The 14,556-nt window shown below is 43.0% G+C and overlaps 1 protein-coding gene across 16 annotated transcripts in view; it reads left to right on the top strand.

Annotated features, from left to right (window-relative positions):
- Nbas (NBAS subunit of NRZ tethering complex) overlaps nucleotides 1–14,556 on the top strand; it is a 341,775-nt gene that overhangs the window by 247,058 nt on the left and 80,161 nt on the right. For all 16 annotated transcript variants that reach the window (NM_001427446.1, XM_087554759.1, XM_087554760.1 and 13 more), the window contains exon 48: nucleotides 10,919–11,114. In NM_001427446.1, the coding sequence (NP_001414375.1) occupies nucleotides 10,919–11,114 (196 nt within the window). The remainder of the gene's footprint in view (nucleotides 1–10,918; nucleotides 11,115–14,556) is intronic.

The raw sequence follows: 14,556 nt of genomic DNA on the forward strand, positions 1-14,556 counted from the left end.
GTTTAGTTGCTTTGCTACTGCTGTGAAGAGGCACCGTGACCAAGGCAGCTTATAAAGGAAAGCATTTAATAGCTTACAGTATTAGAGGGTGAATCCATGACATTATAACAAGGAGTATGGCACCAGGCAGGCAAACAGGCATGTTGCTAGAGCAGTGATTGAGAGTTTATATTTCATTTGTAAGTCAGAGGAAAAGAATAAGCTCGACTGGGCTTGGTACTGTGTTTTGAAACCTTAAATCCATGTCCAGTGATGTACTTTTGACCAACAAGGCTAAATCTTTCCCAAAACAGTTTAACCAACTGAGAACCAACAATTCAATTATATCAGCCTATGGAGGCCATTTAAACCACTATATTCTACTCCCTTGCACCCATAGTGTTTTGGCTATATCATAATGCAAAGTGCATTCAGTCCAACTTAAAAAGTACCCATTATCTTTCAACACTATTTAAAACTCTCTTCTGAGACCCAAGGCATGAGGTTTTGAAACCTCAAAACCTATCCTGGTGACACACCTCCTCAACAAGGCCACACCTTCTAATGCTTCCCAAACAGTTCCACCATTTGGGAACAAAGCATTTGAATATGAAGCTATGAGGAGAGGTTCCACCACAGCCACTTAACAGGTTTGCAAGTCATTGGCTTTAGAGCTTTATTCCAGCTGATATCCATGTCAGTCCAGTCTGGACTTTCTACAGCTAGCCAGTTTCCATTGAAAATAAAGTAAGGAGGGGTTTCAGAAACTCCTCACTTAGTACTGAGCAAGAAAGTGCCTTTTTCCCTATTACTCTTCAGGTGCGCATATTATTGTATATAGTTTCGATAGAGATACATAGGCACGTGTGTTTTCTACCGTATTGACCCATTGTAACACTTCCAACTTCTTCGTAAATTTAATTCTTAGTGTGGTTATTCTGTGCATGTGCTCTCGCTGCCTTCAGGATATTAAAGTTCACCACTTGTCCAGGGCCATAGAATTCGGCTCTGCTTACTGTGGCTCCTGGCTTAGCATGCAGATGCTGTCTATCTTCATGAGATATAGTGTATCTTACAGATAACAGTGTGTATCTTCCTAAGCTCCATTCTGCCCCAGGTTTGAGAGCACACAGGATAAGCTACTGATGAGTATGAGGAATTATTGTAAGCAGATCCTCTGCCTCATACTTTGTATAGCTTCTAAAGCCCCTTTGCACATGTTCTCAAATAAGAACATAAGTGCAGCAGTGCCTAATTCCAGTCCCTTCTTCTAAAGAGAGATGTGTTTCTTCTGTGTGATTACTGTGTGTCCTGCTCTAGTAAGTCATCAGTGGGTAAGAAGTAACTTCTCAGCCCAGGGACCTCAGTTTTGCAGAGAAGACAAGCTTGCACATAGCTCTAGTAACTGCTGTAGAGCGAGCAGTAGCCTGCTGGAAGGACGAGTAGAGGACAAGGGAGAGCAGAGGGGAAGTGCAGTGCGTCACAGGGCTTTGCCTCTGAACCGAATCTGCAGGGGCAGGGGCTGTTGGTGCATCATGTGGTGGAGCAGGTGGAGGTGCTGCCTGCCGTACCCTGCAGAGCCTTCCAGTGTTCCACACAGCAGCTGCCATCCCTGCCCCAGTCTCCAGTTTCTGTCAAGTGGACTTGGCACTGGATCCTGGCCTGTCGAGGCTCTCTCTGCTACTGCATAGGCCACTTCCGGTAACTCCAGAGTCTTGTGCACCTGGGGCCATCTCACAGTTAGAAGACAGTGTTTTTCCCTATGAATTTCTAGCCAGATACAAAAAAGAATCTACCCTGAGTCTTTGGAATACACGCTATTTATATTTCAAACTTCAAGAAAGACTTTAGGGAGTGCAAAAGCAGAACAAGATATTCCCTTTCATTCCAGAGACAGAATAACAAAGGATTCTTGGGAAAGGCTTCAGTGGATTTTTCTCTTCTTGGAAAAAGCCAGAGAAGAATAAAGATCATATAGTAACGTCTGTTCCCAACAGGCATTCTTGAGTTGGTATAGCTACTATTGGCTTGGTTTTCCATTCCCCAGCTACCTGACTGAGTCCCGTAGTGACCTCAGAGTTTATGTTCAAATAGCTGCAGCCAGAGTCCCTGCAGGCACACTGGACACCTGCCCTCCTAAAGCTTTGCTCTGGGGTCACTCAGTTCTCTATCTGACTTGTATGCTGCCTGCCTAGGTGTTGTGCCAGGCCCTCTCTGCCCTTCCTCTTCCTCCTGTCATGCGAGCATCCATGAGTCCCAACAGTGTAAGTCTAATGTCCACTATCCTGAGCATGCACAGTGAATAACCCTGCACATGCGCATTGCCAGCCGTCGCACACATGCAGGGATACCCACCTGCACACACAGTTATGTGTCATATGCTTCTTGATATGCATGTATACTATCCCTGTAGTTCTGGTAGGGAAACATCGGAGATGATTAAGATTTGAAGTATGAATGAAGTAGCCACCACATGTTTGGTTGTATGGCCATTATTTTTCAGGTGTTTTGCTTTGTTTTGTTTTCTTGAGACAGATTACAGGTTTCCCAGGATGGCCTCAACCTCACTACACCCCTAGGATGACCTGGAACTTTTTTCTGTTTCTCATGCTTGTAGTTTCCAAGTGCTAGGATGACAGGTCTGCTCTACCATGCCTGTGGAACTAAGAACATGTGGCTGTTCTCAGTACACAGCCCATGCTGTACCAGCGTGAACCCTTGTAGCTTATGCTAGAACAAGTGTCATTTGCTTTGTATCTGCAGTATGCCTCTCCTGAGCATGTATTTCTTTGGGGGCTGATTTCAAATCCAATGAAAATATGGCACTCAAACAGGATTAATGGAGCCTTAACCACCTAACCAGATACACCAATCGTATCACAGAGGGAAACACTGGTGAGAGTGGCTTATAGCTGAGAGCGCATGAGTGTGAGCAGGAAGCGGAGATCAAGTAGGAGGCAGAACCAGATTATGAATGCCTGCCCTGAGTCACATTCCTCCACTGAGGCTCCATCTCCACATGTTCCATAACGTCCAACGGCATTCAGGTATACTGGAGAGGAGAGGCGCTCACGAGCAGTTGTCAGACATTAAGGTCTAGAATTAGATTGTATACACCCACTACTACCTTCCTAAGAGCTTTTTTAATATACCTGAATTGTGATGTTTGTTAATTTACACTGCTTGTATTACTACAGGGCCACTAGTACAGTATGCATTCATACATGTTCTAAATGTCTCTTACTCCTTGCCAGTTATTATGGTAAATATAAGGCATTCTCCTGGAAAATGCCCATTCAGTGTGGTGCAGGAAGTATACCATGTATGTCCCCATCCATCATCGAGACACAGGACCCTTTAGAGTGTGAGCAATTAAGTCCCGCCCTGGCATCTCCTTGCTCACATGAACTTGCTCCTTTCTCCTTCCTCTGCTGGCATCAATATATGAGCTTGCTAGGAAGCACAGAATTGGCAGCAGTTGCCTTGATGCATTCTTGGAAGTCAACAAGCAACCCTTAGGATTTTAGGATTGACTTACATTTCAAGATGTACTTGAAGAGCTGTCACACACACACAATACAGAGTTGTATTGGTGTCATCCAATCTTTAAAACTTTTAAAATATTGTTAATGAAAATATAATTTTATCATTTCTCCCCTTCCCTTTCCATTCTCCAACTGCTCTCATGGCATCCTTGGTCCCTCTCAAATTCAGGGCTTCTTTTTATTTTATTGTTACTATTATTTATCTAAATGTATACATGGATAAATACAGTATGCTGAAACTTTAGTGTTGCTTGTGTGTCTGATTAAAGAGCCAACCACTAAATATTACATGACCAGTTAGGGGCCTCATCCCTGAGGAGGACAAGACTAATGAGCAGTCATTAGTTGCCTCTATTCTTTGCTGAGGGGTGAGACCCCATGAGGTATCCCACCTCCCCGTTAGCATGTCTTGTCATTGTCCAGGTCCTGTTTAGGCACACTGTTAATGCAGCCATATTGTTGTAGTGTCCTGAGTATACTTCCCTGTCATTTCTAGGAGACACAGTCATAGAAGACTTCGTATTCCTCTGGCTCTTAGAATCTTTCACTTCCCACCTTCTGATATTCCTTGACCCGTAGGTGTAATGGTTATGTTGTAGCTGGATACATCAGCTCTCTGTATTTTAAGTAGCTCTGGTTTTCTGTGATGGCCTCTATCTGCTGCAAAGGGAAGCTTCTTTGATGCCGGGTGAGAACTATACTCTTCTGTGGATGTAAAGATAAGTACTTAGTATATAGTTAAGAATTACACTGTATAGTAAAGGACTACTTCATACACACACACAAATACTCTTTTTGAACTACCTAACCTCTTTAATCTGCCCTCTTATATACAAATCATTTACTCCCTTTACTCCAGTAAAGTCTTTTGCGACTTTTCTGAGTTAAACCAGGGCTGCCTTTATGATCATGGATTTGGAACTAGCCACTGGAGCCTGGGAGTCTCATCAGTGGAAACAGAAGAAAATGCCTTCCCCTCATCCAGAATCCATCAGTAGTCAGTAGTAGAATAGGGCCCCATGAGTCCCTCCCTGATCCATGACTTACCGTTGGTAGGTCCATTATAAGCAGCCATAGCCGCTGTGAGATCATGATGTTGGTTCACTCATTCCCAGAAGGTAGCATTTGAGCCCTTCTCTCCTTCTTTGGCTCTTCCTTTCTTTCCTACTTCTCTTTGTTGATACACTGCCAGCCTTAAAGGGAATTGTATAAATATCCTAACTAGGGCAGGACACTAAATCGTCATTCTAACTCAACACCTTGAATTGCCATGCATCTGTGAATTCATCATCTTTTATTGCACAGATAAGCTCCTCTGGTCAAGGCTGTGAATTGCATCTGTCCATGGATATATGACAAATATGCATGTATTTAGAAGGCACCTTGATACCAGGACAAGCTAAACAACATAGTTAAGTTCTCCTAGAGACCAAGACCTCTTCAGCCATGGGTTGCCAATAAAGTTCCTATTACCATAAACCTAAAACTGCTAGAGAAAACAGTAGGGGGTATTCTTTAAGACACAGCTATGGGTGAGGGCTTTTTAAACAGTTTCCATCTCAGGAAACTAGGCCAGCAACTGACAAAAGGACCTCATGAAACTAAAAAGCTTCTGTACAGCATATGAAACTGCTGACTGAGTGAAGGGGCAGAGGACAGAATGGGAGAAAAGCTTCACAGGTCCTACCTCTGACTGCAGATTAACATCTAAGTTACACAAAGATCTCCCAAACAAAACAAGAAAACAACCCAATCAAAAAATGTGCTACAGAGAATCCTCAAAAGTAATTTGAATAGTGACCCTTAAGAATATCAATTTAAACCTCTTTGGGATCCCATCTCACCTTCATCAAGAAATCAATTGACAATAAGTGCTAATGAGGAAGTAAGGAAAGGGACACCTTTGAGTCACTATTAATGGGGTGTTGACTGTTGCGGCCTCTTTGGAATTTCGCAGATCCCCCAAGAAGCTAAAAGTAGAACCTATCAGGAAGTCTGGTTGGCCGCTCTGGAGCATATGTTCCATGGACTCCATGAGATACATACTTGTCCACGCTTCTTGCCACTGTACTCACAGTAGCTAGGAAGTAAAAAGGTCTACATGTCTAGTGGCGGATGAATGGATAATGAAAATACTATACAAATGTGAAGTGGAATTTTATTCAGCTGTAAAAAGTGAAATTATGAAATTTTCAGATAAGTGGATGAAACTGAAAAATATGGTGAGTGAGGCTACATAGGCACAGGTACTGCATGTATGGGATACATACTTAGGAGTTTTGATAAGGGAAGCCCCAGAAGATCTCAAATAACATAAGCTACTGTCATGCCTCTTGTTCCCAAGACAGAACTAGTTAATGAGACCTATTCCTACCATCCCACAACCTTAATTGTAAGTCAGATAAATTGAGCTGGAACCAAACTGGGACCTTCCTCTGTACTGCCTAGTTTTCAGGATGCCGAAAGGTACTGTGCAAGTTATTAGGGAAGAAAGGGTTTTACTAAGCTGTGTAACTCACAACCTATTATCTTACTAAGCAAGGTGTGCCCTTTGATCCAATAATGGCTTGACTGTTATGGGGTAACCAATTGCACTCTGGATATGAGTGCCACCCAGGTTTTAAAGACAATGCTGAAAGTGACTATTCGTGTGTGTGTGTGTGTGTGTGTGTGTGTGTGTGTGTGTGTGTGTGTGAATTTTATTTGGAAATGTTGGAATGTGAGCTAATCCTACAATTTTGTTGCCCATTGGCCTTCAGAATAAAGGATTGGGGAAAGCAACTTTAGTTGTCTTCAGTAGTTCAAATTGTATGCCATTTACATTTATAAGAAGTATGAAAGGTCTTATATTTTACATATTTGAACGCAGTTTTCTTTTCTCCAACCTCAAATAAGAATAACTGTTTGGATTATTATATCATTTAAAAATATTTTGATACATCTTTCAGTATATTTTATTTAAATTTAGGCATGGCTAATTTTGATGTATACATTGTACTGGATAATTTTATGTCAACTTGACACAATCTAAAATCATTGGACAGGAGGAAACCTCAATTTAAAAATGTCTCTATAAGACTGGACTGTAGGCAGGCCTGTAGGACACTTTCTTAATTAGTGATTGATGTGGAAGGTCCTAGCCCATTGTGGGTGGTATCATTACTGGACTGGTGGACCTGGTCTATGAGAGAGCAGGCTGAGCAAGCCACAGAGAGCAAGCCAGTAAGCAGCACTCCTTTCTGGCCTCTGTATCAGCTCTGACCTTCAGGTTCTTGACCTATTTGAGTTCCTGCCCTGACTCCCTTCAGTGGTGGGAATATAAGCCAAATAAACCCTTTCTCTCCTAAGTTTCTTTTGGACATGGAGTTTCATCACAGCAAAGATGACCCTAACTATGATATGTGCCATAAAGAATCTGAAAACTATTTTACCAAAGAGTATGTCTTTTGTATTACAAAACATCTTGTCTTAATTCAGTGGCATTTTGCTTGCTATCCCCTTCCATTCTTTCTACTTGCATGGGTGTCTTCCCGTTCTTCAGGAGCTATAGAGAAAGCGGGGAGCACCCTGCCCTGGGGTCGCACCCTCACGTAATTGCCTCTCTGCTGCTGCTCTTTCCTGTCAGTGGATGGATGCACTGATGACTCCTCTTCTGCTGAGCCGCAGCGGAGTGTGAGTGTGAGTGTGAGTGTGAGTGTGAGTGTGAATGCGTCATTATTAGCTTGACTGTGTTAAATAAAGTACCAGATCGACTCTGCAGTGTAGCATCGCCTGCCTCCATCCTTATTATAGGCAGCGAGTAGAAGCAACTGCCTTTGTTTATAGTGAAACTATAGAGACTTTCCTTTAGCTATTTAAAAACTTTTACTAATCATTTTTATAATGAGGCAAATGTGTTTTGAAATTATTTGCTCTTTATTATTTTTCTCATTAAACCTCCTTTCTTTTGTCAAAGACTACAGAAATAGAATCACTTCTCTCCTTCTCACTCTAGACCTCTGTATTACTGACATCACGCTTTGTATCCCCCTGTTCTGACCCCTTTACCCCACCTATTTATATTGGTAGTGTTTCAACCCACAGACAAAGAGAAAGGAATAAGAAACTCACCTGTTTTCTTTTACCATTGTTTGGCTGTGTGTGTGTGTGTGTGTGTGTGTGTGTGTGTGTGTGTGTGTGTGTGTGTGTGTGTACACATCTATACTTTCTATATTTTGAGGCTATCTGGCTCATTCCTCAGTATTGCTTGTTAAGAGTCCTTTTCTTTTGCGTGTTTGTTCTGAATCCTGTGTTCAGGTCGATGAACAGTAAAGCTTGTTCAGGACATGGTGCCTTTAGAAGAGTGTTTTCCTTTTAGGAAGGAGTTCTCATAATTTGATTATGTATTTGAAACATCACCTAAAAATTAGAACATGTTTCTCCAAAATGTCAGATCTTAGTAACTGTATTATTTACTCAAGGAATAAGAGTCCAACTCAGTTTTTTGGGAGGCGTTATGATGATCTTTCTGGGTCTCATCAGTAACTGGAGTTGCTACCAAATTGTTCTGTAACATGCTTCAGAATGACTCAGTGATGTTACACAGAAATTGGCAAGGCAAGGAACAGATAGTCCAAGATAGTAAGATAGACTGGGCTTCACGCCTACTGTGTGATCTTGGGTGACTGCTTTCTTGTCTAGATTTTAGGATGGTGACAGCATGCATGACGAGGGTTGTTGTGATAGTGACCGTTCATAGAAATCCTGCACAAGTTATCATCGGATTCTTACTGTTGACCAGAGTCAAATGGCTTACTGGTCCTCTGGCTTCCATTTGGGCTTCCGGACTCCACCTATAACAGCACTCGTCCTCATTCTCTGACTCGTCCATTCTTCCACCCATTTCCTGATGTTCCCTGAGCCTCGTAAGGGTTGAGATCACTGTTTCTTTTCTTCCAGATTTATACTTAGACCACTGAAAATCTCCACTTGAGGCCGCCCAGCCTACACATCTTCTCTAATCTTTAAAGTGGCATTGAAGGCGTTCTGCTTCAAAGTTCCATCACCTTTCCTATTCTATGCCCTCCGAAAGCTTTAATGCCGATGGTTGCCATTATTGAATTATTTAGGACTGTGCTGAGTGTGTTACATACATTCATTGACTACTTTTTTTCTACTTACGTCTAAACAACCCCGTGAGGAAGGCCCTGCTATCCACGTCTGTTGACAGTTAAGGAAACTGAACCTTGAGAGCCTGCACTTTCAGAGGGCTCAGCCATACTGCCTTTGCAGGCTGTGTTCATGGGTTCCAGAAGTTCACTTCACACTGGGCCTTATCTCTCCCTGGACTCCCATGCCCTTTGACATCTTTGCCTTTTCCCTGCTCCCATTGGCGGAGTTATATTTTCCTACATTTGTACTTATACACATCCTGCATATCCTCGATCCTATTTAGATGCCACACTCTTCCTCCAAATGGTTGCTCAGTTCTATCACATTAATAATACAGACAAAGGCCAACTCATACATCTTCCTTTGCCATTGTATTAGTTCTTTCAGGGCAGGTGCCGTGTAAAATTTTAATATCTGTGCCATCAAGCACAAACTCTAGTGCTTTGACAGCAGGAATACTTCTGAAGAAGACTCTGATGGGGGTAGTAGCTATTAAGTCCTTCCTCGGTGCCACACACTGCACAAGGTGCTTTGCATGTGTTGTCTTGGTTACCGAGGTTCCAGCAGATACTTTCTTGAGGCCTTTACTTATAGTGGGAGTGATGACATTCACGGTGTAGGTTTAAAATGTTAGGAAATGATGGGGCTGAGAACCAGTGAGGTCTGAAAATGATCTTGCTGGCACTGCTTTAAAGACCAAAAGTATTCAGGAAATAGCTATGCATTCTATCATTCTGCATAAACATTTTTCTACCACATGCACATAGTTTAAGTATATCTAATCTTGTGTGTACAAGTGTGCATACATGTGTGTGCAGATGCACATATGTGGAGGCTAAACTTTTTTTTCAGGTGTCCTTCTCTGTCACTCTGCTCCTTAACATTATTTGTGTGCTATGCATGCAGTGCCTGCAGAGGCCCCAAGAGGGCATCAGATACCCCAACCTCCAACCCCCACCTCTGCTCCCTTGTCCCTCCACCTTAGTCTGTGAAGCAGACTCTTACTAAACCCAGAGCTGGCCAACTTGGCTAGATGAACTAGCCAGCAGAGCCCTGGAATCCTGCCTGCCACCTTGCCTGGCTTTTCTGTGTGGCTCCTGGGGATTGAAACCAGCCCTTCATGCTTGTTGGCAAGCACGTCACTCACTGAGCCCCCTCCACATCCCAAGTTTTTTCATTTCTGTTGAGCACTGAGAAGGAAGGGTGTCTACTGGTAAGACTAGCAAATGATTTATAAATTAGAAATGTTTAAGCTAGTTCTTCACATTTTATAACTTTCTATTTCCGTAAGGATTAATAATGAATTCTATTTTCAATGTAAGTTATCATAAAACAGCAGTGGTCAGGTAGGTATACTGTGGTAGATACAGAGAGACACGCTCAGTGGCAATACAGGACTTAACTTCAGGAGGTTTTTGATTTTATAATATGCTATGGACTTGTTAGAGCAGGATTTGGCATGATGTTTCATTCGGTCTGAGACTCAGTTTAAGTGATTCATGCTAAGAGCTTTGTAAGGATGTGGTTGTACAAGCACCTGCATAATTCAGGTCCTCGGGGAAGGGGCTCTGCCATGGGCTGAAGTTTAGCAGTGGCCACTGACATTGGGGAGTCAGTGAGTTTACTGAGGTTGCTCTTCTTGGATTACAGGAAGGCAGATCATCAGAGTGGGTGGAGAGATGTGCAGAACGTCCTCTTCACGGTATCTTGTAGACTCTACAGTCTGACAGTAGCCTAGCACTCATATTTTATCTTTCCAAGATATTTAGTGGTTTTATAGCCACGTGCAGAAATTGTGATCACAGTGGGGAGTCATAAAGAGGTGTGGGCAATGGGGTCAAAGTGCTGTATTTGACATGGGGGTTATACTACCTTCCCGAAGCCAATTCTGTCCTAGCAAATATAATTTATGATGTCTTGTTTGCATAGTTGTTGCCAACCACTGATTGAGTATATAAAATGACTAACTAGTAAGTGACACTGTTAGTATGAGCATAGTAGTTAGCGGTTGCCTTTGTCATCTGTATGTTGCTCTGTTTAATAAAATCTGCCTCAGGATTACATTTATTTTACATAGTTTTAAGATCACCAATATGGTTTGTTGTAAGTCACTTAAAAGCTTAATCTTTCCTTTTAAGAAACAACATTGTCTATAGAGTCTTTAGGTCAGTGGTGGCATTTGATTACTAGAAGGGACACAAAAAGCCTCAGGAGCTTGTCTTTCTGCTTTGTGCACTCTGCAGGGAGGAGCTAGTGTCTGCTGAAGACCTGCTGCAGTGGCTGCGGCCTTTCTGTGCTGAAGACTCTTGTCCCGTGAGGCCTCGAATCCAGGTGCTCCAGCTCTTGGGGCAGTCCTTCCACCTGAGTGAGGAGGACAACAAGCTCCTGGTGTTCTTTCGAACAGAAGCCATTCTCAGAGCAGCATGGCCTCAGAGACAGGTAAGCAGCATCTGCAGGCCAGTCTTTCCTCAAATCATTGGTACTAACAATAGCTGCCCTCAGTCATGCAGACTTTGGGGATGGTCACTGTGCCAGCTGCTTAGTGGTTGAGTATGGACAATAAAGTCTTTGCTGATTTTCCTGCTAGGTTGAACATGACTGAGCTTACTAAACACATGTCCATCATGCTCACATGCCTGTCTTTACAACTGCTGACAGGATTGATTGACTGGGGGCTCACCCTTTCCAGGAGAAATACCTCTGTGGATGGAATGCAGGTGGCTTCAGCCAGTTCTTGCTCTCCTGCTCTGCCTGTGCACTTTGACTGCCCTTCCTTTTCCTGTTCCACCAGGGATAAAAGAAACAAAAGGTCTCAGTTTCTCTAGACCTTTCCAGATTCCCGCAGACCTCCCCTCTGGAACCTTCTCTGATCACTGCAAATTTTACTGAACTTTAAATTCTCAAAGTTAAAACTTCTTTAATTATCTTCCTCCCTCTTCTTTCCTTCCTTCTTCCCTCCCTCTGTCTCTTCCCTCCCTCCCTCTTCCTCCCTCCCTCCGTCCCTCTTCCTTCCTTCCTTCCTTCCTTCCTTCCTTCCTTCCTTCCTTCCTTCCTTCCTTCCTTCCTTCCTTCCTAAACCTTGTCTTAATAGTATTGTGAAACCTCTGGAAGATACAGGTCCTACTTAGCTTTAGCTCTCTACACAACCTAAAATCGTCTGAGGAAGCTCAGCTGAGGGATTGTCAGGGTTAGTGGTTGATGTGGGAGGTCACAGGTCACTCTGGGCAGCACTGTGCCTAGGCAGGTAGATCTGTGCTGTGTAAGAGAGTGGGCTAGAAAGCAGGCCAGGATCCAGTGTTTCTCTGTGGTTTCTTCTTGAAGCTTCTGTCTTGGCTTCTATCAACAGACATAAACCTCCTTTCTAAGAGGCTATGCTATGACTGTAACCTGTTTGCTCTCATTCTTGAAGTCCACGTATAACTGCTTTATCGGAATATTTGCTCTGCGAAGTCACAAATGTCCAGGCTCTCTGGAAATCTGTCCGAGGAGTCTCAGAGTGACAAAGGAAAGTGACCCCATGTCTCATTCACCATCCTAGTTTCTCCCCGTGTCTACTTTACGCTTAGGTAAGAGCAGTTTCCCTGTTCTTGTCAGTTAGGTTGCTTAAATATTTGGTAGTAGAAATGAGCACACTCATTCTGGCATTTCTGCGCTTCTGTCCTAAGGATTCTCTGAGAAACGCTGTGCTGTGTCTCCTCCATGGCTGCCCGGCAGTGGGGATTCAGGTCTTTGGGGAGGACAGGGGAATTTGATGGGAAATTTTCACTTCTAAGTGAAGCAACGTTTTGGTCCTTAGGAAATGAAGCAGTAGTTTCAGGATGGAAACACTGGAATGTTGTGTTAACTATACCTGTGGTTCAGATCATCTTTTCAATTCCTGTTTTTCAAAGATTGTGTGGTATTTCTCTAGAACAGTGGAAAGACTGGGGCACTTGTGGACATTGAATGTCTCTGTCAGCCTTCTACTGCTAGGTCTGTAACTCTGGGGAAGTCTGAGGTCTTGGACACTATGTGTGTAAAATGGAACCTTCGAGGTTCAACTCAGGTGGACAGTGGTCTGCTCAACTTGTCTGCCATTCGGTCCTCGCCATCCCTGTGACCCGGAGGGACAGAGTGTTTCCCCTGTTGTCTACAGTTTCCTTACCACCTCTTTCTTCCTCAGACGTATTTCAGTACCATTGCTGATAGAGACACATTCTTACAGACTCAAGATAAGACTATATGATGATATTGCAGTGTTCAGTTACAGAAAGAAAATGTGGGTGCCACATTCACTGTGCTGGTAATCCTCTTAGGCAGACTTTGCATACATCAAAGAAGGGCTTAATATTTAATTATTCTTAAAGTGCCCAAAGTAGTGGCCCTACAAATCACTGTGTTGCTGGAAACCCAGCCAGCACATGGAAGATTCAACATGTCTGTGACGCCTGCCCCTCACTGTGTCACAGAGAGGCAGCAATTTCTACATTTTCTAATGATAAGTTAACAGAATTAAAAATTCAGAGACCCTCATTTTTTCAGCAGTTTGAGAGGCTTTAATTTACTTCCAAGAAATGTGCCCCTTCATGGTATGAGTGGGGTGCAATGGAGAGGGAGGGGATGGTGTCTTACATTAATCCCTGTGGTGCAGTTTATCAGAGGTTTTCAGCTTTTGTAATTTTCTAGTTAACTGGTGCATGAAAAATGTGGGTCAAAATACTAATGTTTCTTTTGAAAACTTCCATAGCTCAGCACCTTAGATTTTCCCATATTTTTATGTACAAGGAGATGTATAGCTTGAGAGTTTTGCCTTTTGTTTTCCAGCACGTCCAGCATTTGGTATGCAAGGCAACACTGGAGAGATATAGCTTAAGATATCACCCAATCTTGTTAAGACGTCATACGACTGCCTAGTTTGAAACAGTGCAAGTCCATGCTAACCCTTCTGTTAGGGATCAACTGGCCTTCATTTGCCAAAATATTAGCAAAATATGTACTTTTCCTCTCAGATGGAGCTAAAGAAATTCAATATGCAAAGCTATATGTAGTTCCTTGAAAAAACTTCTCGTTGCACTAGTGTCTTCACACCCAAGAGTCCACATGTGACCAGCTTAGTCAAATACAGATAAGGTGTGATGTAGGGTCTGTGAGTGTATGCAGAGACAATGTGTCTCTAATACCGTGATGTCCTGCCGTCCTGGAGCTGCCAGACGCCTTCTTTACTTTCTGCTCAGTAGCTGTTTTGTAGGAAATCTGGACATCAAGACTGAGGAGTCACTTCAGTTTTATTTAGTGCAGATGTGACCTTTCTAAAATGACTCCACAGCCCGGTACAATCTGCTTCATCTCTGTCGTAACTCTAATTCACTTACCGCTATTTGAAAACTCCCTTCTCCCCATCTCTGCCTGTTTGTTATGTGATGTCTTTTTTCTTCCATTAGAATATAAATTCTATGAGAGCAGGGATCTGAAAGACACTCTGTGCATATTTGTTGAATAGATGAATACTAAGTCCTTAAGAACCTGTGCAAGGCCATGCTCAGGTGGCAAGGAGGAACTGCGACTCTGCGTGCACTGCTTTGGGCTCTGCTGTGCTCCTTATCTACACCAGGAGATTGACTGAGGCTGATGGGAAGATGTCCTTACGGTGGCCTGCAGCGTTGATGTGGCTTTGTTAGTTCGCCACACTTTCCTCACGGTGACTTCTGATTAGTTTGCTGCTTTTCATGTAGAAGCAAGGCACAGCCTTTTTATTTGGCCATAAGCAGGAGAACCGGAATTCCTCAAGAGAAGTCTATGATCGATTTTCCCACAATGATTCAAGTCAGGAGAGCATCCACGGTAATTGTTTAGAGATCTCTGGAGGCTCTGTGAACATTTTAGTTCTTGTCCTATAGATATT

Source organism: Rattus norvegicus, chromosome 6 (assembly GCF_021556685.1).
Source record: "Rattus norvegicus strain SHRSP/BbbUtx chromosome 6, alternate assembly SHRSP_T2T, whole genome shotgun sequence".
NCBI lineage: Eukaryota > Metazoa > Chordata > Mammalia > Rodentia > Muridae > Rattus > Rattus norvegicus.